This window comes from Salmo salar, chromosome ssa25 (assembly GCF_905237065.1).
Source record: "Salmo salar chromosome ssa25, Ssal_v3.1, whole genome shotgun sequence".
Taxonomy (NCBI): Eukaryota; Metazoa; Chordata; class Actinopteri; order Salmoniformes; family Salmonidae; genus Salmo; species Salmo salar.
In genome coordinates, this window is record NC_059466.1 from 36,042,002 (window position 1) to 36,067,542 (window position 25,541).

The following is a 25,541-nucleotide window of genomic DNA, read 5'->3' on the forward strand; positions in this document are numbered from 1 at the left end:
AGCCCTTAACCGTGGTATATTGGCCATTCATTACACCTCCTCTGGCCTTATTGCTTAATCATAGCAGTCAAAAGAAGTTAAATCGGCATCCATTGATGGCAAATGATCTGGAGAGTTTAATAAGGGCGATTTATCTTTTCTCTTGTGACATATTCTTAAACTCACAAGAATCATTATTTTACTGGAAAACCGAATTTTGCTTCTTAGCCTACATTGTTAAAAATGACATCGATATTCCTTCTTAATTCGCTTGATAAAATTATTGAAAAAGGATGAATGTAGCAACGCCTCTCTTGCTGTGAATTTGTTTTTGAGCTAGTTTTAAGACAGAACAAACACTGCAATTAGCTACGCTACGTTTCCTTCGAAGAATAACCAAGACCACACCAACCATAGCAGAGAAAACAAATTGTTTTGTTAAGAAACTAAGCTAGTTATGAACCTCATTTAGTAATTGGTTGAACCCATAACGCACATTTAAACTGAACCTCAGTTATGCATGCTAGCATCAATTTACCAGACTCAACTGACAGCATTGCCATGCAAAAGTAAAATGTAGTCTGGGGGCTGCACAAGGGTAAAATACTGGTATACATAATTTTAATAGCAGGATACTGTAAAGTCCATTATCCCTCTGAAGAGTATGAATGAGGCTGTTTGAGAAGGTTTGAATCCTAAGTATCGTGCCTACACATAGTAAAATACCAACATACTGTAGTAGGTCAAAGCTGTGTGCTGGAAAACCTTGGCAGAGCATGGGTGGAATAGGCATTGTGGTGCTTGTGAATTTCCTTTCTTTTTTTGCTTCCGACCAATGCCTATTCTCACTTAAAAAGTAGTTTGGGGTTTTTAATAACTTAGAGGAAGTCCACTGTACTGTGCACTATCTGTATGGATCAAAGATCATGGTTATGTTGTCATTGAGATGGACACAAAATATGTTGACTTATTCCGGGGTAAGGTGTGTGGTGTGTGGAGGTGGACAAGAGGTGTGTGTGTGTACCGTGTCATTGAGCCCAGGAACAGAGCGGCTCCTCAGACTGAGGGCCTCATCACTCGCAGAACCAGGAACAGACAGGTCCACCTCAGAACGACTACGATCTACAGAGAGAGAGAGAGATGGAGAGAGGGAGAGAGAGAGAGATGGAGAGAGGGAGAGAGAGAGAGAGAGAGAAGAGAGAGAGAGAGAGAGAGAGAGAGAGAGAGAGAGAGAGAGAGATGAGAGGAGGAAGTGACAAGGTATTCCCTCCCCACAGCCACACATAAAGACTGTTATTTTCAGTTATTTCACAGCTATGCCTAATGACACTAATTAGACTTGTTATGAAATGCTATCATGTGACAGAGCACCATATGCTGCTACAACAGCCAGCTGCTACCAGGGGAAGATGAGAAAAGTGTTTGAGTGGAGAAAGGGAGAAAGAAAGAAAGAGAAAGAGTAGAAGAGGAACAAGAACAGGGGAGTATGTGAGTGTAGGAGAGAGATCAAGAGAGGTCTAGAGTGAGAGTAAGAAAGAAAGAGTGAGGAAGAGAGGAGTATGAGGAGAGAGAGATAAATAAATAGAGAGAGAGAGGGATAAATTCACAGAGCTGGAGAGAGACATGGTGGAGCTCAGAGAGCTAGTCTACACAATCCAGACAGAACAAACCCACAAAACAGACCAGCACAACAACACCCCCCAACAAGACCCGTAGGGCAGAAGGTGGAGATGGACGGCTGTCTGAGAGAGCTGGCTGTTATATGGACTGAGGTGAGAGAACTTAAGGAGGCACACACGGTACTAAAAGACGAGGTCAGAAAGCTGAGGTGTAACAGAGAGCAGGACACTTCCCTCAGAGAAGCCAGCAGAACAGCCCACCTCAGACCCGGACCACAACCTCAACACCACAATGAGACAGACAACACAGGACCCACCAACCCAACAGACCCAACCCCCTCCTAACAGCCCTCCTGTCAGCTCCCCTGATAGCCCTCCTGACAACCACCCCACATCCACTGAGGACACACAAAAGCCAGAGATTGTGCTCCTCATGACTCCAATGACAAATACATTCAAGAGGATAAACTTTTTCACAAACACAAAGTGGCTAAACTCTGGTGCCTAAACACTAGGCATGCCCTGGAGCTGTTGTCAGAGGACAGACTCGAGTCCCCCAGCCACATCATAATTCACACGGGCACAAAGGACCAAAGGGCCCAGATGGAAAGGGTGGCAACAGCACTCAAGGGAGTCACTGATAAAGCTTCTTCCACTTTCCCCAATGCACAAGTGGTTGTCTCCACCCTGCTACCACAAAAATACTTCCACCCAGCCACCATACAGCGGGTGAATGAAAGCATTTCCCAGGACTGTGTCTCAAAACCTAATGTCTACCTGGCCCACCACATCGCCATGGACTTTAACAGCTTTTACAACCAGGTCAACCTCTACCAGGCAGCAATCCCAACTTTTGTCAGGACAGTGAAGGACGTTACCCTCAACCGCAGCCCCAGCACCTCACAAAGAAGCAACAGAGCAATGGACACCCCACCCAGACCAGCGAGGCACCCTCCCAGACCTGTAAGACCCCCTCCTGAAGGACCTGCACCGAGAGAACCCACGCCAAGAGGACCTACGCCCAGACCACAGCATCACCAGCCACACCAAGAGGACCTACACCCAGACCACAGCATCGCCAGCCACACCAAGAGGACCTACGCCCAGACCACAGCATCACCAGCCACACCAAGAGGACCTACGCCCAGACCACAGCATCACCAGCCACACCAAGAGGACCTACACCCAGACCACAGCATCGCCAGCCACACCAAGAGGACCTACACCCAGACCACAGCATCACCAGCCACACCACAACCATCTAAGACCACCCCAAGCAAACCCTGGTCACACCCTATATAGACCCCCCCATATCAGAACTATGCCCCTTCTGCCCACCCAATGCCCCTGCGGCAAGGACCTCAACATGACAGCAGGACCTATGCCCAGGCTGTGAGCAGAGCAACAATTATACCTGCCCAAGCCCCATACTGCAACCTAAGAAGTATGTATCATGATCTGCTCACACCTACTGTGATGGTCCGGGCCTAAACCACAGAAAAACAACACTAGACACTATGAAACATGGTATAAAGGAGACGGACCCACTGGTTGCCCTCTAGGTTCCAGAGAGCTGGTAGTCCCATCCACCAAACTACCAGGTGTGAAACAGGGAACCAGTGGGGTTATGCTAATTTGGTATAGAGCAGGAAAATTTTACATCTGGCTAGAAATGAATAAGGAAATGATCTTAACAGAGAAAAATGTCCTCCTTTGTGCTATATCCCCCCAATAGAATCCCCATACTTTAACGATGACAGCTTCTCCATCAACAATTTCCAGGCTCAGGGACATGTACTAGTCTGTGGTGACCTAAATGGACAAGAACCTGACACCCTCAGCACACAATGGGACAAACACCTTCCTGGAGGTGACAGCATTCCCTCCTCCATATAACCCCCTAGACACAACTACGACAACATAACCAACAAAACCTTTTTTTTTCTGCAGCTCTGTCGGACGCTGGGTAGGTACATAGTCAATGGTAGGCTTTGAGGGGACTCATATGGTAGGTACACCTATAGCTCATCTCTTGGCAGTAGTACTGTAGACTACTTTATCACTGACCTCAACCCAGAGTATCTTAGAGCGTTCACAGTCAGCCCACTGACACCCCTATCAGATCTCAGCAAAATCACACTCTACTTGAACAGAGCTATACTCAATCATGAGGCATCAAAGCCAAAGGAACTGAATAATATTAAGAAATGCTATAGATGGAAGGAAGATAGTGTGGAAATATACCAAAAAACAATTAGGCAACAACAAATTCAATCCCTTCTAGACAATTTCCTGCAATAGTGAAGGTGTAAACTTGGCAGTAGAAAACCTAAACAGTATTTTTGACCTCTCAGCTTTCCTATCAAATCTAAAAATTTCAAGCAGACAACCTAAGAAAACAACAATTACAAATGGTTTGATGAAGAATGCAAAAGCCTAAGAAAGAAATTGAGAAACCTATCCAACCAAAAACATAGAGACCCAGAAAACCTGAGCCTTCACTATGGTGAATCACTAAAACAATACAGAAATACACTACGGAAAAAGAAGGAACAGCACGTCAGAAATCAGCTGAATGTAATTGACGAATCCATAGAATCTAACCACTTCTGGGAAAATTGGAAAACACTAAACAAACAACAACACGAAGAGTTATCTATCCAAAATGGAGATGTATGGATAAACCACTTCTCCAATCTTTTTGGCTCTACAACAATGAACAAACAGTAAAAACATATACATGATCAAATACCAATCTTAGAATAACCTATTAAAGACTAATAGAACCCACTGGATTCTCCAATTACATTGAATGAACTACAGGACAAAATACAAACCCTCCAGCCCAAAAAGGCATGTGGGGTTGAAATGAAATGATAAAATATACAAACCACAAATTCCAATTGGCTATACTTAAACTCTTTAACATCATCCTCAGCTCTGGCGTCTTCCCCAATATTTGGAACCAAGGACTGATCTCCCCAATCCACAAAAGTATAGAAAAATTTGACCCCAATAACTACCGGGGGATACGTGTCAACAGCAACATTGGGAAAATCCTCTGCATTATCATTAACATCAGACTTGTACATTTCCTCAGTGAAAACAATGTACTGAGCAAATGTCATATTGGCTTTTTACCAAATGATCGTATGACAGATTTCTTTCCACAGCACCGGGGGGTGAGACAGGGATGCAGCTTAACCCCCACCCGCTTCAACATATATACCAACGAATTGGCGAGGGCACTAGAACAGTCTGCAGCACCCGGCCTCACCCTAATGGAATCTGAAGTTAAATCTCTACTGTTTGCTGATGATCTGGTGCATCTGTCACCAACCAAGGCGGTCCTAAAGCAGCACCTAGATCTTCTGCACAGATTCTGTCAGACCTGGGCCCTGACAGTAAATCTCAGTAACACAAAAACAATAGTGTTCCAAAAAATGTCCAGTTGCCAGGACCACGAATACAAATTCCATCTAGGGATTTCTATGCCATCAAAAGGAACATCAAATTTGACATACCAATTAGGATCTGGCAAAAAATACTTGAATCAATTATAGAACCCATTGCAATTCATGGTTGTGAGGTCTGGGGTCCGCTCACCAACCAAGAATTCACAAAATAGGACAAACACCAAATTGAGACTGCATGCAGAATTCTGCAAAAAATATTCTCTGTGTACAATGTAAAACACCAAATAATGCATGTAGAGCAGAATTAGGCCGATACCTGCTAATTATCAAAATCCAGAAAAGAGCAGTTAAATTCTACAACCACCTAAAAGGAAGCCATTCCCAAACCTTCCATAACAAAGACATCACCTACAGAGAGAGACCAAGCAAGCTGGTCCTGGGGCTCTGCTCACAAACAGACCTCACAGAGCCCCAGGACAGCAACATAACTAGACACAACCAAATCATGAGAAAACAAAAAGATAATTACTTGACACATTGGAAAGAATTAACAAAAAAACAGAGAAAACTAGAATGCTATTTGGTCCTAAACAAAGAGTACACAGTGGCAGAATACCTGACCACTGTGACTGACCCAAAATTAGGGAAATCTTTGATTCAATGAATCTACAGATTCAATGAGCATAGACTTGCTATTGAGAAAAACCACCGACGGCAGACCTGGCTCTCCAGAGAAGACAGGTTACGTGCACACTGCCCACAAAATGAGGTGGAAACTGAGCTGCACTTCCTAACCTCCTTAGAGACACATATTTCTCACAGATTACACAGACCACACAAAGAATTCCAAAACAAATCAAATGTTGATAAATTCCCATATCTTCTGGGTGAAATACCAGTGTTCCATCACAGCAGCAAGATTTATGACCTGTTGCCACAAGAAAAGGACAACCAGTGAAGAACAAACTCCATTGTAAATACAACCTATATTTATGTTTATTTACTGTACATTTTTGATAGTTTACTTTTGTTTATTATCTATTTCACTTGCTTTGGCATGCCAATAAAGCCCCTTAAATTGAGAGAGAGAGAGAGAGAGAGAGAGAGAGATAACAGGGTGGGAGGGAGGGAGAGAATAACATAGGAGCTGTAATAACTTATGCCCTTGGCAGTTTTAGTGACAGTTTAACGTGTAAACTTCATTCTTACAAAGTGCACCCAGTCTAATAGAATACTTCCTAACACATGCTCCCACGCACCCAGTCTAATAGAACACTTCCTAACACATGCTCCCACGCACCCAGTCTAATAGAACACTTCCTAACACATGCTCCCACGCACCCAGTCTAATAGAACACTTCCTAACACATGCTCCCACGCACCCAGTCTAATAGAACACTTCCTAACACATGCTCCCACGCACTCAGTCTAATAGAACACTTCCTAACACATGCTCCCACGCACCCAGTCTAATAGAACACTTCCTAACACATGCTCCCACGCACCCAGTCTAATAGAACACTTCCTAACACATGCTCCCACGCACCCAGTCTAATAGAACATTTCCTAACACATGCTCCCATTCTAATAGAACACTTCCTAACACATGCTCCCACGCACCCAGTCTAATAGAACACTTCCTAACACGTGCTCCCACGCACCCAGTCTAATAGAACACTTCCTAACCCACACACTCAGTCTAATAGAACACTTCCTAACACATGCTCCCACGCACCCAGTCTAATAGAACACTTCCTAACCCACACACTCAGTCTAATAGAACACATCCTAACACATGCACCCAGTCTAATAGAACACTTCCTAACACATGCTCCCACACACCCAGTCTAATAGAACACTTCCTAACACATGCTCCCACGCACCCAGTCTAATAGAACACTTCCTAACCCACACACTCAGTCTAATAGAACACTTCCTAACACATGCTCCCACGCACCCAGTCTAATAGAACACTTCCTAACACATGCTCCCACGCACCCAGTCTAATAGAACACTTCCTAACCCACACACTCAGTCTAATAGAACACTTCCTAACACATGCACCCAGTCTAATAGAACACTTCCTAACACATGCTCCCACACACCCAGTCTAATAGAACACTTCCTAACACATGCTCCCATGCACCCAGTCTAATAGAACACTTCCTAACACATGCTCCCACGCACCCAGTCTAATAGAACACTTCCTAACACATGCTCCCACGCACCCAGTCTAATAGAACACTTCCTAACACATGCTCCCATGCACCCAGTCTAATAGAACACTTCCTAACACATGCTCCCACGCACCCAGTCTAATAGAACACTTCCTAACACATGCTCCCATACACCCAGTCTAACAGAACACTTCCTAACCCACACACCCAGTCTAACAGAACACTTCCTAACCCACGCACCCAGTCTAACAGAACACTTCCTAACCCACACACCCAGTCTAACAGAACACTTCCTAATACATGCTCCCATACACCCAGTCTAATAGAACACTTCCTAACCCACGTACTCAGTCTAACAGAACACTTCCTAACCCACACACTCAGTCTATTAGAACACTTCCTAACCCACACACTCAGTCTATTAGAACACTTCCTAACCCACACACCCAGTCTAACAGAACACTTCCTAACCCACGCACCCAGTCTAACAGAACACTTCCTAACCCACACACCCAGTCTAACAGAACACTTCCTAATACATGCTCCCATACACCCAGTCTAATAGAACACTTCCTAACCCACGTACTCAGTCTAACAGAACACTTCCTAACCCACACACTCAGTCTATTAGAACACTTTCTAACCCACACACTCAGTCTATTAGAACACTTCCTAACCCACGCACTCAGTCTAATAGAACACTTCCTAACCCACGCACTCAGTCTAATAGAACACTTCCTAACCCACGCACTCAGTCTAATAGAACACTTCCTAACCCACGCACTCAGTCTAACAGAACACTTCCTAACCCACACACCCAGTCTAATAGAACACTTCCTAACACATGCTCCCACGCACCCAGTCTAATAGAACACTTCCTAACACATGCTCCCAGTCTAATAGAACACTTCCTAACCCACACACTCAGTCTAATAGAACAATTCCTAACACATGCTCCCAATCTAATAGAACACTTCCTAACACATGCTCCCACGCACCCAATCTAATAGAACACTTCCTAACACCTGCTCCCACGCACCCAGTCTAATAGAACACTTCCTAACACATGCTCCCATGCACCCAGTCTAATAGAACACTTTCTAACACATGCTCCCATGCACCCAATCTAATAGAACACTTCCTAACACATGCTCCCACGCATCCAATCTAATAGAATACTTCCTAACACATGCTCCCACGCATCCAATCTAATAGAATACTTCCTAACACATGCTCCCACGCACCCAGTCTAATAGAACACTTCCTAACACATGCTCCCACGCACCCAGTCTAATAGAACACTTCCTAACACATGCTCCCATGCACCCAGTCTAATAGAACACTTCCAAAGTTCTGAAACATCACCCTAAAAGCTATTTTATTAAATGCTTAATCTTCTTCCCTGTCAGATTCAAACTAAGTAACTTTGTCTGGGCTCTGTGAAACAGAGAGAATCCTGTCTCTCTCTGTACTGTGTTCAGATACACACATGTTGGAGGTGTGAAACAGAGAGAATCCAGTCTCTATAAGTGTTCAGATACACACGTTGGAGGTGTGAAGAGTGTGTTATCATGACGATACCTGATGACACGGAGGCCCTGGAGACAGCAATGGTGGGTGGGGCGGTATCAGACCCTGTCCGGCCATGCCCGGTGATGGTGTCGGACATCTTGTCAAACACGCTGTCGCTGGAGCGGAAACTAGCCACGCTCTCCGCTCCGTCCGGCTACACACACACACACACACACACACACACACACACACACACACACACACACACACACACACACACACATGTTAATGAGGTTTGTGTGCTATGAGGTGTGTGTGTTTATGAGTGCATGCAATGTGTGTGTGTGTGTGTGTCTGTCTGTCTATGTGTGTGTTACTTCACAGTCCCCGCTGTTGCATAAGGTGTATTTTTATCTGTTTCTTTAATCAAATTTTACTGCTTGCATCAGTTACTTGATGTGGAATAAGAGTTCCATGTTGTCATGGCTCTATGTAGTATTCTGCGCCTCCCATAGTCTGTTCAGGACTTCGGGACTGTGAAGAGACCTCTTGTGGCATGTCTTGTGGGGTATGCATGGGTGTCTGAGCTGTGTGCCAGTAGTTCAAACAGACAGCACGGTGCATTCAACATGTCAATACCTCTCATAAATACAAGTAGCGATGAAGTCAATCTCTCCTTCACTTTTAGCCAGGAGAGATTGACATGCATATTATTAATATTAGCTCTCTGTGTACATCCAAGGGCCAGCTGTGCTGCCCTCTTCTGAGACAATTGCAATTGGCCCTTTTTGTGGCACCTGACCACACGACTGAACAGTAGTTCAGGTGCGACAAAACTAGGGCCTGTAGGACATGCCTTGTTGATAGTGTCGTTAAGGCAGAGCAGCGCTTTATTATGGACAGACTTCTCCCCATCTTAGCTACTGTTGTATCAATATGTTTTGACGATGACAGTTTACAATCCAGGTTTACTCCAAGCAGTTCAGTCACCTCAACTTTCCCAATTTCCACATTATTTATTACAAGATTTCTTTGAGGTTTAGGGTTTAGTGAATGATTTGTCCCACATACAATGCTTTTAGTTTTAGAAATATTTAGGACTAACTTATTCCTTGCCACCCACTCTGAAACTACCTGCAGCTCTTTGTTAAGTGTTGCAGTCATTTCAGTTGCTGTAGTAGCTGACATTTATAGTGTGGAGTCATCCGCATACATAGACACATTGGCTTTACTCAAAGCCAGTGGCATGTCATTAGTAAAGATTGAAAAAAGTAATGGGCCTAGACAGCTGCCCTGGGGAAATCCTGATTTTACCTGGATTATGTTGGAGAAGCTTCAATTAAAGAACACCCTCTGTGTTATGTTAGACAGGTAACTCTTTATCAACAATATAGCAGGGGGTGTAAAGCCATAACACATACGTTTTTCCAGCAGCAGATTATGATCGATAATGTCAAAAGCCGCATTGAAGTCGAACAAAACAGTCCCCACAATCTTTTCATCATCAGTTTCTCTCAGCCAATCATCAGTCATTTTTGCTGTGCTTGTTGAATGTCCTTCCCTATAAGCATGCTAAAAGTTTGTTGTCAATTTGTTTACTGTAAAATAGCATTGTATCTGGTCAAACACAATTTCTTCCAAAAGTTTGCAGATTGGTCGGCTATTTGAGACAGTAAAGGGGGCTTTACTATTCTTAGGAAGCGGAATTACTTTTGCTTCCCTCCAAGCCTGGGGGCATCCACTTTCTAGTAGGTTTAAATTGAAAATATGGCAAATAGGAGTGGCAATATTGTCTGTTATTATCTCAGTAACTTTCCATCCAAGTTGTTAGACTCCGGTGGCTTGTCATTGTTGATAGACAATAATTTGTTCACCTCTTCCACACTCACTTTACGGAATTCAAATTACATTGGTTGTCTTTCATAATTGAGTCAGATATACTTGGATGTGTAGTGTCAGCGTTTGTGCCTAAGTTTGCTAATCTTGTCAATTAAAAAATAATTAAAGTAGTTGGCAATAGCAGTCGGTTTTGTGATGAAGGAGCCATCTGAATCAATGAATGATGGAGCTGAGTTTGCCTTTTTCCCCAAAATGTCATTTACGGTGCTCCAAAGCTTTTTACTATAATTCTTTATGCCATTAATCTTTGTTTCATAGTGTAGTTTCTTCTTCTTTTTATTCAGTGTAGTCACATGATTTCTCAATTTGAAATACGTGTGCCAATCGGTTGTGCAGCCAGACTTATTTGCCATTCCTTTTGCCTCATACCTCTCAACCATGCAATTTTTCAATTCCTCATCAATCGATGGGGATTTAACAGTTTTTACAATAATTTTCTTAAAAGGTACATGCTTATTAGTAAATGGAATTAGCAATTTCATAAATGTGTCAAGTGCAGCGTCTGTTTGCTCCTCATTACACAATACGGACCAACAAATATTCTTTACAACAACAACATAGGAATCACTACAAAACTTCTTGTATGACCTGTTGTACACTATATTAGGCCCAGCCTTTGGAACTTTGGTTTTCCTAGATATGGCTACTATATTGTGATCACTACATTCGCTGGATCTGGATACTGATTCAAGCACCTTTCTGCAACATTAGTAAAGATGTGATCAATATATGTTGATGACTTCATTCATGTGCTGTTGTAACTACCCTGGTAGATTGACTGATAAACTGAACCAGGTTGCAGGCACTGGTTACAGTTTGAAGCTTTTTCTTCATCGCTGCGGAGTTTTTTCCACATTTTGTTACGTTACAGCCTTATTCTAAAATGGATTAAATAAAAACAACCCCTCAGCAATCTACACACAATACCCAATAATGACAAAGCGAAAACAGGGTTTTATAAAATGTTGCACATTTATTACAAATAAAAAACAGAAATGCCTTATTTACATAACTATTCAGACCCTTTGCTATGAGACTCGAAATTGAGCTCAGGTGCATCCTGTTTCCATTGATCATCCTTGAGATGTTTCTACAACTTGACTGGAGTCCACCTGTGGTAAATTCAATTGATTGGACATGATTTGGAATGGCACACACGTGTCTATATATGGTCCCACAGTTGACAGGGCATATCAGAGCAAAAACTAAGCCATGAGGTTGAAGGAATTGTCCGTAGAGCTCTGTAACCGGATTGGGTTGAGGAACAGATCTGGGGAACGGTATCAAAAATGTCTGCAGCATTGAAGGTCGCGAAGAACATAGTGACCTCCATCATTCTTAAATGGAAGAAGTTTGGAACCACCAAGACCCTTCCTAGAGCTGGCACCCGGACAAACTGAGAAATTGGGGGAGAAGGGACTTGGTCAGGGAGGTGACCAAGAACCAGATGGTCACTCTGACAGAGCTCTAGAGTTCCTCTGTGGAGATGTGAGAACCTTCCAGAAGGACAACAATCTCTTCAGCACTCCACCAATCAGGCCTTTATGGTAGAGTGGCCAGATGGAAGCCACTGCTCAGTAAAAGGAACATGACAGCCAACTTGGAGTTTGCCAAAAGGCATCTAAAGACCCTCAGACCATGAGAAACAAGATTCTATGGTCTGATGAAACCAAGATTCAACTCTTTGGCCTGAATGCCAAGCATCACGTCTGGAGGAAACCTGGAACCATCTCTACGGTGAAGCATGGTGGTGGCAGCATCAATCTGTGGGGGTGTTTTTCAGCAGCAGGGACTGGTAGACTAGCCAGGATCGAGGCAAAGATGAATGAAGCAAAGTTTAGAGAGATCCTTGATGAAAACCTGCTCCAGAGCGCTCAGGACCTCAGACTGGGGCAAAGGTTCGCCTTCCAACAGGACAATGACCCTAAGCACACTGCCAAACAACACATGAGTGGATTCAGGACAATTCTCTGAATGTCCTTGAGTGGCCCAGCCAGAGCCCAGACTTGAACTCGATCTAACATTTCTGGAGAGACCTGAAAATAGCTTTGCAGCAATGTTCCCCATCCAACCTGACAGAGCTTGAGAGGATCTGCAAAGAAGAATTGGAGATGCTCCCCAAATACAGGTGTGCCAAGCTTGTAGCGTTATACCCAAGAAGACTCGAGGCTGTAATTGCTGCCAAAGGTGCTTCAACAAAGTACTGAGTAAAAGATCTGAATACTTATGTTAATGTGTTAGTTTATTTTTTTTTTTTCAAATAAATTAGCAAAAATTTCTAAAAACCTATTATTGCTTTGTCATTATGTGGTATTGTGTGTAGATCGATGAGGGAAAAAATGATTTAATCAATTTTAGATTAAGGCTGTAACCTAACAAAATGTGGAAAAAGTCAAGTGGTCTGAATAGTTTACAAAGGCACTGTACATACACTACCATTCCAAAGTTTGGGGTCACTTAGAAATGTTCTTGTTTTTGAAAGAAAAACACATATTCTGTGTTCCAATGGGATGCTGGCCTTCTAGGCAGAGTTGCAAAGAAAAACCCATATCTCAGACTGGCCAATAAAAAGAAAAGATTAAGATGGGCAAAAGAACACAGACACTGGACAGAGGAACTCTGCCTAGAAGGCCAGCATCCCGGAGTCACCTCTTCCCTGTTGACATTGAGACTGGTGTTTTGCGGGTACTATTTAATGAAGCTGCCAGTTGAGGACTTGTGAGGTGTCTATTTCTCAAATTAGACACTCTAATGTACTTGTCCTCTTGCTCAGTTGTGCACCGGGGCCTTCACTCCTGTTTTTATTCTGGTTAGAGCCAGTTTGGGGAAAAAAATTCTAGATCACCTGCACTCCACACACAGAGACGCGTACAATGCTCCCCTTCGCCCTCCATTTGGTAAATCCGACCACAACTCCATCCTCCTGATTCATGCTTACAAGCAAAAATTAAAGCAGGAAGCACCAGTGACTCAGTCTATAAAAAAGTGGTCAGATGAAGCAGATGCTAAACTACAGGACTGTTTTGCTATCACAGATGGGATATGTTCCGGGATTCTTCCGATGGCATTGAGGAGTACACCACATCAGTAATTGGCTTTATCAATAAGTGCATTGAGGACATCATCCCCACAGTGATTGTACGTACATACCCCAACCAGAAGCCATGGATTACAGGCAACATCCACACTGACCTAAAGGGTAGAGCTGCCGCTTTCAAGGTGCGGAAAGCTTACAAGAAATCCTGCTATGCCCTGCGACGAACCAGCAAACAGGTAAAGCGTCAATACAGGGCTAAGATTGAATCATACTACACCGGCTCCGACGCTGGTCTTATGTGGCAGGGCTTGCAAACTATTACAGACTACAAAGGGAAGCACTGCCGCGAGCTGCCCAGTGACATGAGCCTATCAGACGAACTAAATCACTTCTATGCTCGCTTCGAGGCAAGCAACACTGAGGCATGCATGAGAGCATCAGCTGTTCCGGACGATTGTGTGATCACTCTCTCCATAGCCGACGTGAGTAAGACCTTTAAACAGGTCATCATACACAAGGCTGCGGGGCCAGATGGATTACCAGGACGTGTGCTCTGGGCATTTGCTGACCAACTGGCAGGTGTCTTCACTGACATTTTCAACATGTCCCTGATTGAGTCTGTAATACCAACATGTTTCAAGCAGACCACCATAGTCCCTGTGCCCAAGAACACAAAGGCAACCTGCTTAAATGACTACAGACCCGTAGCACTCACGTCCATAGCCATGAAGTGCTTTGAAAGGCTGGTAATGGCTTACATCAACACCATTATCCCAGAAACCCTAGACCCACTCCAATTTGCGTACCGACCAAACAGATCCACAGATGATGCAATCTCTATTGCACTACACACTGCCCTTTCCCACCTGGACAAAAGGAACACTTATGGGAGAATGCTATTCATTGACTACAGCTCAGCGTTCAACACCATAGTACCCTCAAAGCTCATCACTCAGCTAAGGAACCTGGGACTAAACACCTCCCTCTGCAACTGGATCATGGACTTCCTGACGGGACGCCCCAGGTGGTGAGGGTAGGTAGCATCACATCTGCCACGCTGATCCTCAACAATGGAGCTCCCCAGGGGTGCGTGTTCAGTCCCCCCTGTACTCCCTGTTCACCCACGACTGCATGGCCAGACACGACTCCAACACCATCATTAAGTTTGCAGATGACACAACAGTGGTAGGCCTGATCACCGACAACGACGAGACAGCCTATAGGGAGGAGGTCAGAGACCTGGCCGGGTGGTGCCAGAATAACAACCTATCCCTCAACGTAACCAAGACTAAGGAGATGATTGTGGACTACAGGAAAAGGAGGACCGAGCACGCCCCCATTCTCATCTACGGGGCTGTAGTGGAGCAGGTTGAGAGCTTCAAGTTCCTTGGTGTCCACATCAACAACAAACTAGAATGGTACAAACACACCAAGACAGCTGTGAAGAGGGCATGACAAAGCCTATTCCCCCTCAGGAAAATAAAAATATTTGGCATGGGTCCTGAGATCCTCAAAAGGTTCTACAGCTGCAACATTGAGAGTATCCTGACTGGTTGCATGTGAGTGCTACGGGGCGGTAATCATTTAGGCAGGTTACCTTCGCTTCCTTTGGCACTGGGACTATGGTGGTCTGCTTGAAACATGTAGGTATTACAGACTCGGTCAGGGAGAAGTTGAAAATGTTAGTGAAGACACTTGACAGTTGGTCCGCGCATGCTTTGAGTACATGTCCTGGTAATCCGTCTGGCCCAGCGGCTTGAATGTTGACCTGTTTAAAGGTTTTGTTCAAATCGGCTACCGAGAGCGTTATCACACAGTCATCCAGAACAGCTGGTGATCTCATGCATGCTTCAGTGTTGCTTGCTTTGAAGCGAGCATAAAAGGCATTTAGCTCGTCTGGTAGGCGCGTGTCACTGGGCAGCTCGCGTCTGGGTTTCCCTTTGTAGTCCGTAATAGTGTCAGAGCCGGTGTAGTAGGATTCAATCTTAATCCTGTATTGACGCTTTGCTTGTTTGATGGTTCGTCTGAGGAAATAGTGGGATTTCTTATAAGCGTCCGGATTAGTCTCCCGCACCTTGAAAGCGGCAGCTCTAGCCTTTAGCTCGATGCGGATGTTGCCTGTAATCCATGGCTTCTGGTTGGGATATGTACGTACAGTCACTGTGGGGACGACTTCATTGATGCACTTATTGATGAAGCTGATGACTGAGGTGGTGTATTCCTCAATGCCATTGGATGAATCCCGGAACATATTCCAGTCTGTGCTAGCAAAACAGTCCTGTAGTGTATCATCTGCGTCATCTGACCACTTCCGTATTGAGCGAGTCACTGGTACTTCCTGCTTTAGTTTTTGCTCGTAAGCAGGAATCAGGAGGATAGAATTATGGTCAGACTTGCCAAATAGAGGGTGGGGGAGAGCTTTGTTGCATCTCTGTGTGTGGAGTAAAGGTGGTCTAGGATTTTCTTTCCTTGGTTGCACATGTGACATGCTGGTAAAAATTTGGTAAAACTGATTTAAGTTTGCCTGCATTAAAGTCCCCGGCCACTAGGAGCACCGCTTCTGGAAGAGCATTTTGTTCTTTGCTTATGGCCTTCTACCATGCTTACTTATTTTCATTGCTTTACTGGGAAGCTTAGCAGAAGTAGATATGCTCATGTTATTTATTTTAGTGCACACAGTGGACTTCCTCCTAGGGCATACCGTCTCAGTGCTAACAGTATACATCTGGTTCATAGGCACATGATTACTGCATACAATAGCTGTAGGATCAGCAGAGACATTCAGGGCAGTTAGAGGGACATAAATTAGGTTACTTACATTGCGTCTACCAACGCCCTTGATGTAATGTACATTTGCTGAAGCATTATGACAACTCTGCATCACAATGGTAGGGATTAGCTGAGTTGGGCTTGGGTCATTGATAAGTCATTGTCTCAACGCAGCCTTATAATGCTGTAAAAGGATTATTGGTGTGTGTATCTGTCTGTCTGTCTGTCTGTCTGTCTGTCTGTCTGTCTGTCTGTCTGTCTGCCTGCCTGCCTGCCTGCCTGCCTGCCTGCCTGCCTGCCTGCCTGCCTGCCTGCCTGCCTGCCTGCCTGTCTGTCTGTCTGTGTGTCTGTGTGTGTGTGTGTGTCTGTTGGGTTGCTGACCCTGACCCTCCTGCTCTTGCTGCTGGGTGTAGGGGACCTGTCCCTCTCCAGGGTTTGGGACCGCAGGTTGTTAGGTACGGTACGTATCCCTGAAGACTCCAGAGCCACAACACTACCCCTGAGGACAAGACAGAATACACACCATTACATTACACATCACTACCCCTGAGGACAAGACAGAACACACAATTACATTACACATTACTACCCCTGAGGACAAGACAGAATACACCATCACATTAAACATCACTACCCCTGAGGACAAGACAGAATACACACCATTACATGACACATTACTACCCCTGAGGACAAGACAGAATACACACCATTACATTACACAACACTATCCCTGAGGACAAGACAGAATACACACCATTACATTACACATTACTAGAATACACACCATTACATTACACATTACTATCCCTGAGGACAAGACAGAATACACCATTACATTACACATTACTACCCCTGAGGACAAGACAGAATACACCATTACATTACACATTACTACCCCTGAGGACAAGACATAATACACCCCATCACATTACACATTACTACCCCTGAGGACAAGACAGAATACACACCATTACATTACACATTACTAGAATACACACCATTACATTACACATTACTACCCCTGAGGACAAGACAGAATACACCATTACATTACACATTACTACCCCTGAGGACAAGACAGAATACACCATTAAATTACACATCACTACCCCTGAGGACAAAACAGAATACACACCATTACATTACACATTACTACCCCTGAGGACAAAACAGAATACACCATTACATTACACAACACTACCCCTGAGGACAAGACAGAATACCCCATTACATTACACATTACTAGAATACACACCATTACATTACACATTACTACCCTTGAGGACAAGACAGAATACACACCATTACATTACACAACACTACCCCTGAGGACAAGACAGAATACACACCATTACATTACACAACACTATCCCTGAGGACAAGACAGAATACAAACCATTACATTACACAACACTACCCCTGAGGACAAGACAGAATACACCATTACATTACACAACACTACCCCTGAGGACAAGACAGAATACACACCATTACATTACACAACACTATCCCTGAGGACAAGACAGAATACACACCATTACATTACACATTACTAGAATACACACCATTACATTACACATTACTACCCCTGAGGACAAGACAGAATACACCATTACATTACACAACACTACCCCTGAGGACAAGACAGAATACACACCATTACATTACACATTACTAGAATACACACCATTACATTACACAACACTACCCCTGAGGACAAGACAGAATACACCATTACATTACACATTACTAGAATACACACCATTACATTACACATTACTACCCCTGAGGACAAGACAGAATACACACCATTACATTACACATTACTACCCCTGAGGACAAGACAGAATACACACCATTACATTACACATTACTACCCCTGAGGACAAGACAGAATACACCATTAAATTACACATCACTACCCCTGAGGACAAAACAGAATACACCATTACATTACACATTACTACCCCTGAGGACAAGACAGAATACACACCATTACATTACACATTACTACCCCTGAGGACAAGACAGAATACACACCATTACATTACACATTACTACCCCTGAGGACAAGACAGAATACCCCATTACATTACACATTACTACCCCTGAGGACAAGACAGAATACACCATTACATTACACAACACTACCCCTGAGGACAAGACATAATACACCCCATCACATTAAACATCACTACCCCTGAGGACAAGACAGAATACACCATTACATTACACATCACTACCCGAGGGTATGGACATGAAGCTAGGGTTAGGATTGAACCAGGGTGTAGAAATGAAGTTAGGGTTAGTAGCACTGGTCATCCATCATCTTTTAGTCACACCCAATCTCTATAGTGCTAGTTGTAGCCTAAAACAGCGGTGTTTCTATCACCTATCCAGTAACATCAACTGAGTGGAGACAAGGCAAGGAAGGAGTTGATGAACTTAAGGAGACGATGTAAAGAAGTTCCTTTAGACAGTGGAGATGTGCCTGTGGTGGGTGTTACTTGCATGGGTGTGGTTTGGTGGTTTGTCCTCACCTATGTGAGTGAGGCGCAGAGCGGGTTGTGGAGCGTGGTGCAGACCGGGCACTGCGTACGCTGTGTGTGTCTGTGTCGGGGACAGGAGCACACACACTCCCAGCCTGCATCCCGTTCTCTGGCTTCAGGCTGGGACGGCTGCCCTTCTTATCCATCAACATCCTAGGATCCAACACAACTCGTCACTACACACACATCAGACTGTGGTGTGTGCGTGTGCGTGTGCATGTGTGTGTGTGTGTGTGTGTGAATGCAATACGAAACCCATTCTCTGATGGAAGCCCAACTCTCCACTTGCCTGTGTAGTAGATTACTCTTTATATTAAATCTGTGCAGTGATCTTCTCCTGTGTCCTTTAATTATATTGTAAATTGTTGAACTGTGATTGACAACTGATTACATGTTGAAGTAATCCAGCCCAAACCTGTTCGTGTACATACTGTATGTGTTTGTATGTGTGTGTATGTGTGTGTATGTGTGTGTATTTGTGTGTATGTGTGTATGTTTCTCACCCTTTCCCTTTCCTCTTGGCACCATCCACCAGGTTCCTCACGGCGCTTCTTCCTGATTTTGGGGTGTCAGGCCTCTCAGGTGTGTCAGCTGGCACTGGGGACTTCCTGTGGGGGCTTTCTGCGGGGCTGCTCATGATACACTGTTTGACCACATCACTGCTGAGCACTGTCCCCTTGTCAAACCGCTTGGACCGCTCCTCTAGGAACCACTCCCCGGTCACCACCTTCAGCTCCCTGCCAATCAGAGACACAGGGGACCCCTGACCTCTGACCCCTGTACGGTACACTGACCTCTCAACTTTAACCCTGGCTTTAACCGGCTCTTATGTTCACGTCAATAGGCCCTGATAAGTGATAAGGCCATGTGACAGAGCAAATGAAGACAGCTGCAGAGTGGTTAAACAACAAATAGGAGCCATCTGGCGTTAATTAAAACACACACACACACACACAGACACACACACCCAACTGTTAGTAGTGCTAAACCGTGGCCTGTCCCCTGATGCCTTTGCCCAGACTCACAAGACTTTGGCACAGATGGAGCACTTCCAATGCTTTGCTTTAGGGGCCATCACGCGACAGTCGCTGCAGACACGCTGTAGACACTGCTCACAGAGCTCCCCGCGGTCGAAAATCAGGCCCAGGCCCTTCAGGCAACGGGCGCATTGACGCTCCCCAACCTCTTGGGGGCGCCGCGAACCCTTACGCCTGATCTCCACCAGCTCATTCTTCAGCTTCCTACAACAGAGAGAAACATAGGAAGAACACTTATCAAGTTTGTTATTTTCACTAATTATTATGACCATGGTTGTAGTAGTTGTTGTGATGTTATGGTCATATTGTGATTATAGTAGTTGTTGTGATCATATTGTGATTGTAGTAGTTGTGATGTTGTGGTCTTATTGTGATTGTAGTAGTTGTTGTGATCATATTGTGATTGTGGTAGTTGTTGTGATTGTAGTTGTTGTGATGTTATGGTCGTACTGTGATTGTAGTGGTTGTTGTGATGTTGTGGTCGTATTGTGATTGTAGTGGTTGTTGTGATGTTGTGGTCGTATTGTGATTGTAGTAGTTGTGAAGTTGTGGTCGTATTGTGATTGTAGTAGTTGTGAAGTGTGGTCGTATTGTGATTGTAGTAGTTGTGAAGTTGTGGTCGTATTGTGATTGTAGTAGTTGTTGTGATCGTATTGTGATTGCAGTTATGAAGTTGTGGTCGTATTGTGATTGTAGTAGTTGTGGTCATATTGTGATTGTAGTTGTTGTGAAGTTGTGGTCGTATTGTGATTGTAGTAGTTGTGGTCGTATTGTGATTGTAGTTGTTGTGAAGTTGTGGTCGTATTGTGATTGTAGTTGTTGTGAAGTTGTGGTCGTATTGTGATTGTAGTAGTTGTGGTCGTATTGTGATTGTAGTTGTTGTGAAGTTGTGGTCGTATTGTGATTGTAGTAGTTGTGGTCGTATTGTGATTGTAGTTGTTGTGAAGGTGTGGTCGTATTGTGATTGTAGTAGTTGTGAAGTTGTGGTCGTATTGTGATTGTAGTAGTTGTTGTGGTCGTATTGTGATTGTAGTTGTGAAGTTGTGGTCGTATTGTGATTGTAGTTGTGAAGTTGTGGTCGTATTGTGATTGTAGTTGTTGTGGTCGTATTGTGATTGTAGTTGTTGTGAAGTTGTGGTCATATTGTGATTGTAGTTGTTGTGAAGTTGTGGTCGTATTGTGATTGTAGTAGTTGTGGTCGTATTGTGATTGTAGTTGTTGTGAAGTTGTGGTCGTATTGTGATTGTAGTAGTTGTGGTCGTATTGTGATTGTAGTTGTTGTGAAGGTGTGGTCGTATTGTGATTGTAGTAGTTGTGAAGTTGTGGTCGTATTGTGATTGTAGTAGTTGTTGTGGTCGTATTGTGATTGTAGTTGTGAAGTTGTGGTCGTATTGTGATTGTAGTTGTTGTGGTCGTATTGTGATTGTAGTAGTTGTGAAGTTGTGGTCGTATTGTGATTGTAGTTGTTGTGAAGTTGTGGTCTTATTGTGATTGTAGTAGTTGTGAAGTTGTGGTCTTATTTTGATTGTAGTAGTTGTGATCGTATTGTGATTGTAGTTGTTGTGAAGTTGTGGTCATATTGTGATTGTAGCTGTTGTGAAGTTGTGGTCGTATTGTGATTGTAGTAGTTGTGAAGTTGTGGTCTTATTTTGATTGTAGTAGTTGTTGTGATCGTATTGTGATTGTAGATGTTGTGAAGTTGTGGTCATATTGTGATTGTAGTAGTTGTGAAGTTGTGGTCTTATTTTGATTGTAGTAGTTGTTGTGATCGTATTGTGATTGTAGATGTTGTGAAGTTGTGGTCATATTGTGATTGTAGCTGTTGTGAAGTTGTGGTCGTATTGTGATTGTAGTAGTTGTGAAGTTGTGGTCTTATTTTGATTGTAGTAGTTGTTGTGATCGTATTGTGATTGTAGATGTTGTGAAGTTGTGGTCATATTGTGATTGTAGTAGTTGTGAAGTTGTGGTCTTATTTTGATTGTAGTTGTTGTTGTGGTCGTATTGTGATTGTAGATGTTGTGAAGTTGTGGTCGTATTTTGATTGTAGTAGTTGTGAAGTTGTGGTCTTATTTTGATTGTAGTTGTTGTTGTGGTCATATTGTGATTGTAGTAGTTGTGAAGTTGTGGTCTTATTTTGATTGTAGTTGTTGTTGTGGTCATATTGTGATTGTAGATGTTGTGAAGTTGTGGTCTTATTTTGATTGTAGTTGTTGTTGTGGTCATATTGTGATTGTAGATGTTGTGAAGTTGTGGTCTTATTTTGATTGTAGTTGTTGTTGTGGTCATATTGTGATTGTAGATGTTGTGAAGTTGTGGTCGTATTTTGATTGTAGTTGTTGTTGTGGTCATATTGTGATTGTAGATGTTGTGAAGTTGTGGTCGTATTGTGATTGTAGTAGTTGTGAAGTTGTGGTCTTATTGTGATTGTAGTAGTTGTGAAGTTGTGGTCTTATTTTGATTGTAGTAGTTGTTGTGATCGTATTGTGATTGTAGTAGTTGTGAAGTTGTGGTCATATTGTGATTGTAGTAGTTGTGAAGTTGTGGTCATATTGTGATTGTAGTAGTTGTGAAGTTGTGATTGCAGAGGTACGAATAAGGATGATGATTACGAAAAACAAATCCTCATCAACATCAAGGAAGTTGTAGTAGTAGATGTATCATTGTAGTGGATTGTACTGTGATGATGATGAAAATGATGAAGACTTATTCCGCCCTCACCGTATCCTCTTCTCCTCTAGTTTCCTCAGTTTCTCGTCCTTCTGCAGGACTCCGAGGATCATCTCTCGCTCATGCTCCAGCAGGAACGAGAGGTTCAGCTCCTCAGCACTCTTCTCCATTGGTCCGTCGCTCTCCAAACCAGCCAATTAGAAAAGCCGTGGTGATGCAAGGGTGTCAGAGGGCAGCTACATGACCTCACTCAGCATTCCGTTAGGTTTCAGTTAGCATTCTGTTAGCGTTATCATGGTCTCTGTGTAAAGCAGGATGTTCTCCAGATTTTCCAAGGTTCCTCTAGTATGTTCTTCTCCTTATCTTGTTTCTCTCTGGTGTATCAGACAAACCGCCAATCACACAGCAGTTACTGTATCCCCAAAGACTGGTCCACAGCCATCCTAAACCTGATCCTGTTCAAAACACAACACAACACAAACTGTTGTTAGGGATCTCTGAAGTTAGAGTCTGCAGCTGACCCTTGATGTTACAGTCTGGTCTAACAACCTATTGAGCTCGTAGTTAATCTCTGGTCTAATCACATTCCCACAGTGTTGAAGCTCTAATGAACAGACAGTTGATATTGATTGTCAGGAGGATTACCATGGTAACTACTACAGTCTAACGGCCCCTGACAATCCCACCATCAGCCAATCAGTCTGAACATCTCACACCCCAGGCTTAACACACGCCATCACCTTCATCACTCTATACCAGTTAACCTTATCAAATTACCTGCCAAATTAGTCTAATTAATAGCTGCTAATACTAATGGCTACACACGCACGCAGGCATGCGCTTGGACACACACAGTATGCACCTGTCCTCTTAACCGATAATAAGTCCACTGGGTACTTGGCCTTCAGCGGCGGTGCAAATGTCAGCCGTCTCCTGCTGCAGTGCACCATGGGAATGCTAACTGGCTCATTACTGCACGCCACTGTCAACACTGAGTACTGCTGTTATTTCAAAGACACACACACACACACATACACATACACACACACACACACACACACACACACACACACACACACACACACACACACACACACACACAATACACACACACACACACACACACACACACACACACACACACACACACACACACACACACACACACACACACACACACACACACACACACACACACACATACACATACACACACACACACACACACACACACACACACACACACACACACACACACACACACACACACACTGGATGGTCTTCTTTGATTAGTTCTAACAGAAAAAGTACACCAACATTTTTGTATATACACCAGCTGTGCTATCTGTGTCAAATCTGTAGTTTAGAAGAATCTGGGTGATTACCCAATATGTTTCAGCAGCCTTGATCAATAGTTAATTGTCTAATCTATATGCACCCTCCTCTACTGGAGTGAGAGAGAAAAGGAAAAATGAATACAATGTAATGATTTTGTTTACAGATGTTCCGCTTTGATCGTTCCCTGAATAACACCGGAGAATAATAGGGACTGAAGTGACATTGGTCCATCCTGTAATTATGATTCAGCTTTTCAAAGGCTGATGATCTGCTTTCAAGTCGCTGACACAGAGAGATGGAGAGGGTGATGGAGGGATAAAATAACATAGGAGAGACAGGTCAGCGAAGTGGCGGAAGGACGGAGGGCGAGAAAGATGGGAGAGTGATGGAGATAGAAGAAAAGGAATGAATCAGGGGGCAGACAGACTGAAAGGAATGGGAGGAGAGGAGAGATAAAGTGGAGAACAAAACAGGTACAAGGAGAGTAGAAGAGAGCAAGTGAGGGAGAGGTGAGAAAACTTAGGTCTTCTGTCTGTGAAGACCATGGAAATATAAGCAAAATGGACATGGTATCATACCAAGCAAGACTAACATGATTGCACAGGTGTGAAAGACTGGGGTTTCTGATGCCCAAAAATGGTGTATGCCTTTATGCAAATGAGTACAATATAAGCACATTTACAGATGAAGTTATTATAGCTACAGCAGTGATACATTGCTTCACCAAAGGCATAAACACCAATACGTGTCCGCTAGTGATTTATCTAGACAAGCAACCTGATTGTTCTATTCTTTGTACCGTGTGAAAAACTTAAATCACATTATGAAAACAAATCAACACACATCCACTGTGTGTGTGCTAGGTGTGTGTAGATTGTGTGTGTGTGTGTGTGTGTGTGTGTGTGTGTGTGTGTGTGTGTGTGTGTGTGTGTGTGTGTGTGTGTGTGTGTGTGTGTGTGTGTTAGGGAGGGAGGGAGGGAGGGAGGGAGGGAGGGAGAGAAGGAGGGAGGGAGGGAGGGAGGGAGGGGGAGGACTTCCTGACAGGCCGACCCCAGGTGGTGAAGGTAGGCAACAACACCTCCGCTACGCTGATCTATAACACGTGGGCCCACAAGGGTATGTACTCAGCCCCCTCCTGTACTCCCTGTTCACCCATGACTACTTGGCCACGCACGTCTCCAATTGAGAGCCTCCTATCGGGCTGTACCACTGCCTGGTACGGCAACTGCACCTTTCTTTTTCTTTTTGGAGATTTGCGTGTATTGTTTTATATTGTTAGATTTGTTAATAGATTTGAGTGAAAGATGAGATGAAAGTGAGAGGATGCCATCATCCATCCATCCATCCCTCCATTTATACCTGTCTATTTCATCCTCATCCTGTCTTCTCTCTCTCATCCCCTCTCCACTCCCCCTCTTTACATAAACTAGAAGCTAATGAAGAGGCACAGCCACCTCTGTCACATCTGTCTCAGCCCAGGAGACACTGGGGTGTTTGTGATTAGCATATCAAGTGGTGCTGCGTTGCTCCTCCACAACAACT

General features: G+C 43.8%; 1 protein-coding gene across 4 annotated transcripts in view; it reads right to left on the reverse strand.

The window, feature by feature from the left end:
• sytl5 (synaptotagmin-like 5) overlaps positions 1 to 25,541 on the reverse strand; it is a 95,600-nt gene that overhangs the window by 23,903 nt on the left and 46,156 nt on the right. For 3 of the 4 annotated variants that reach the window (XM_014174204.2, XM_014174207.2, XM_014174205.2), the window contains exons 2-8: positions 22,713 to 23,116; positions 19,983 to 20,198; positions 19,461 to 19,694; positions 18,949 to 19,110; positions 16,790 to 16,907; positions 8,773 to 8,917; positions 1,004 to 1,101 (exon numbers count right to left, since the gene is read on the reverse strand). In XM_014174204.2, coding sequence (XP_014029679.1) covers positions 1,004 to 1,101; positions 8,773 to 8,917; positions 16,790 to 16,907; positions 18,949 to 19,110; positions 19,461 to 19,694; positions 19,983 to 20,198; positions 22,713 to 22,831 — 1,092 coding nt within the window. In that variant the 5' untranslated portion in view covers positions 22,832 to 23,116. The remainder of the gene's footprint in view (positions 1 to 1,003; positions 1,102 to 8,772; positions 8,918 to 16,789; positions 16,908 to 18,948; positions 19,111 to 19,460; positions 19,695 to 19,982; positions 20,199 to 22,712; positions 23,117 to 25,541) is intronic. The other variant, XM_014174206.2, reaches the window with a different exon arrangement.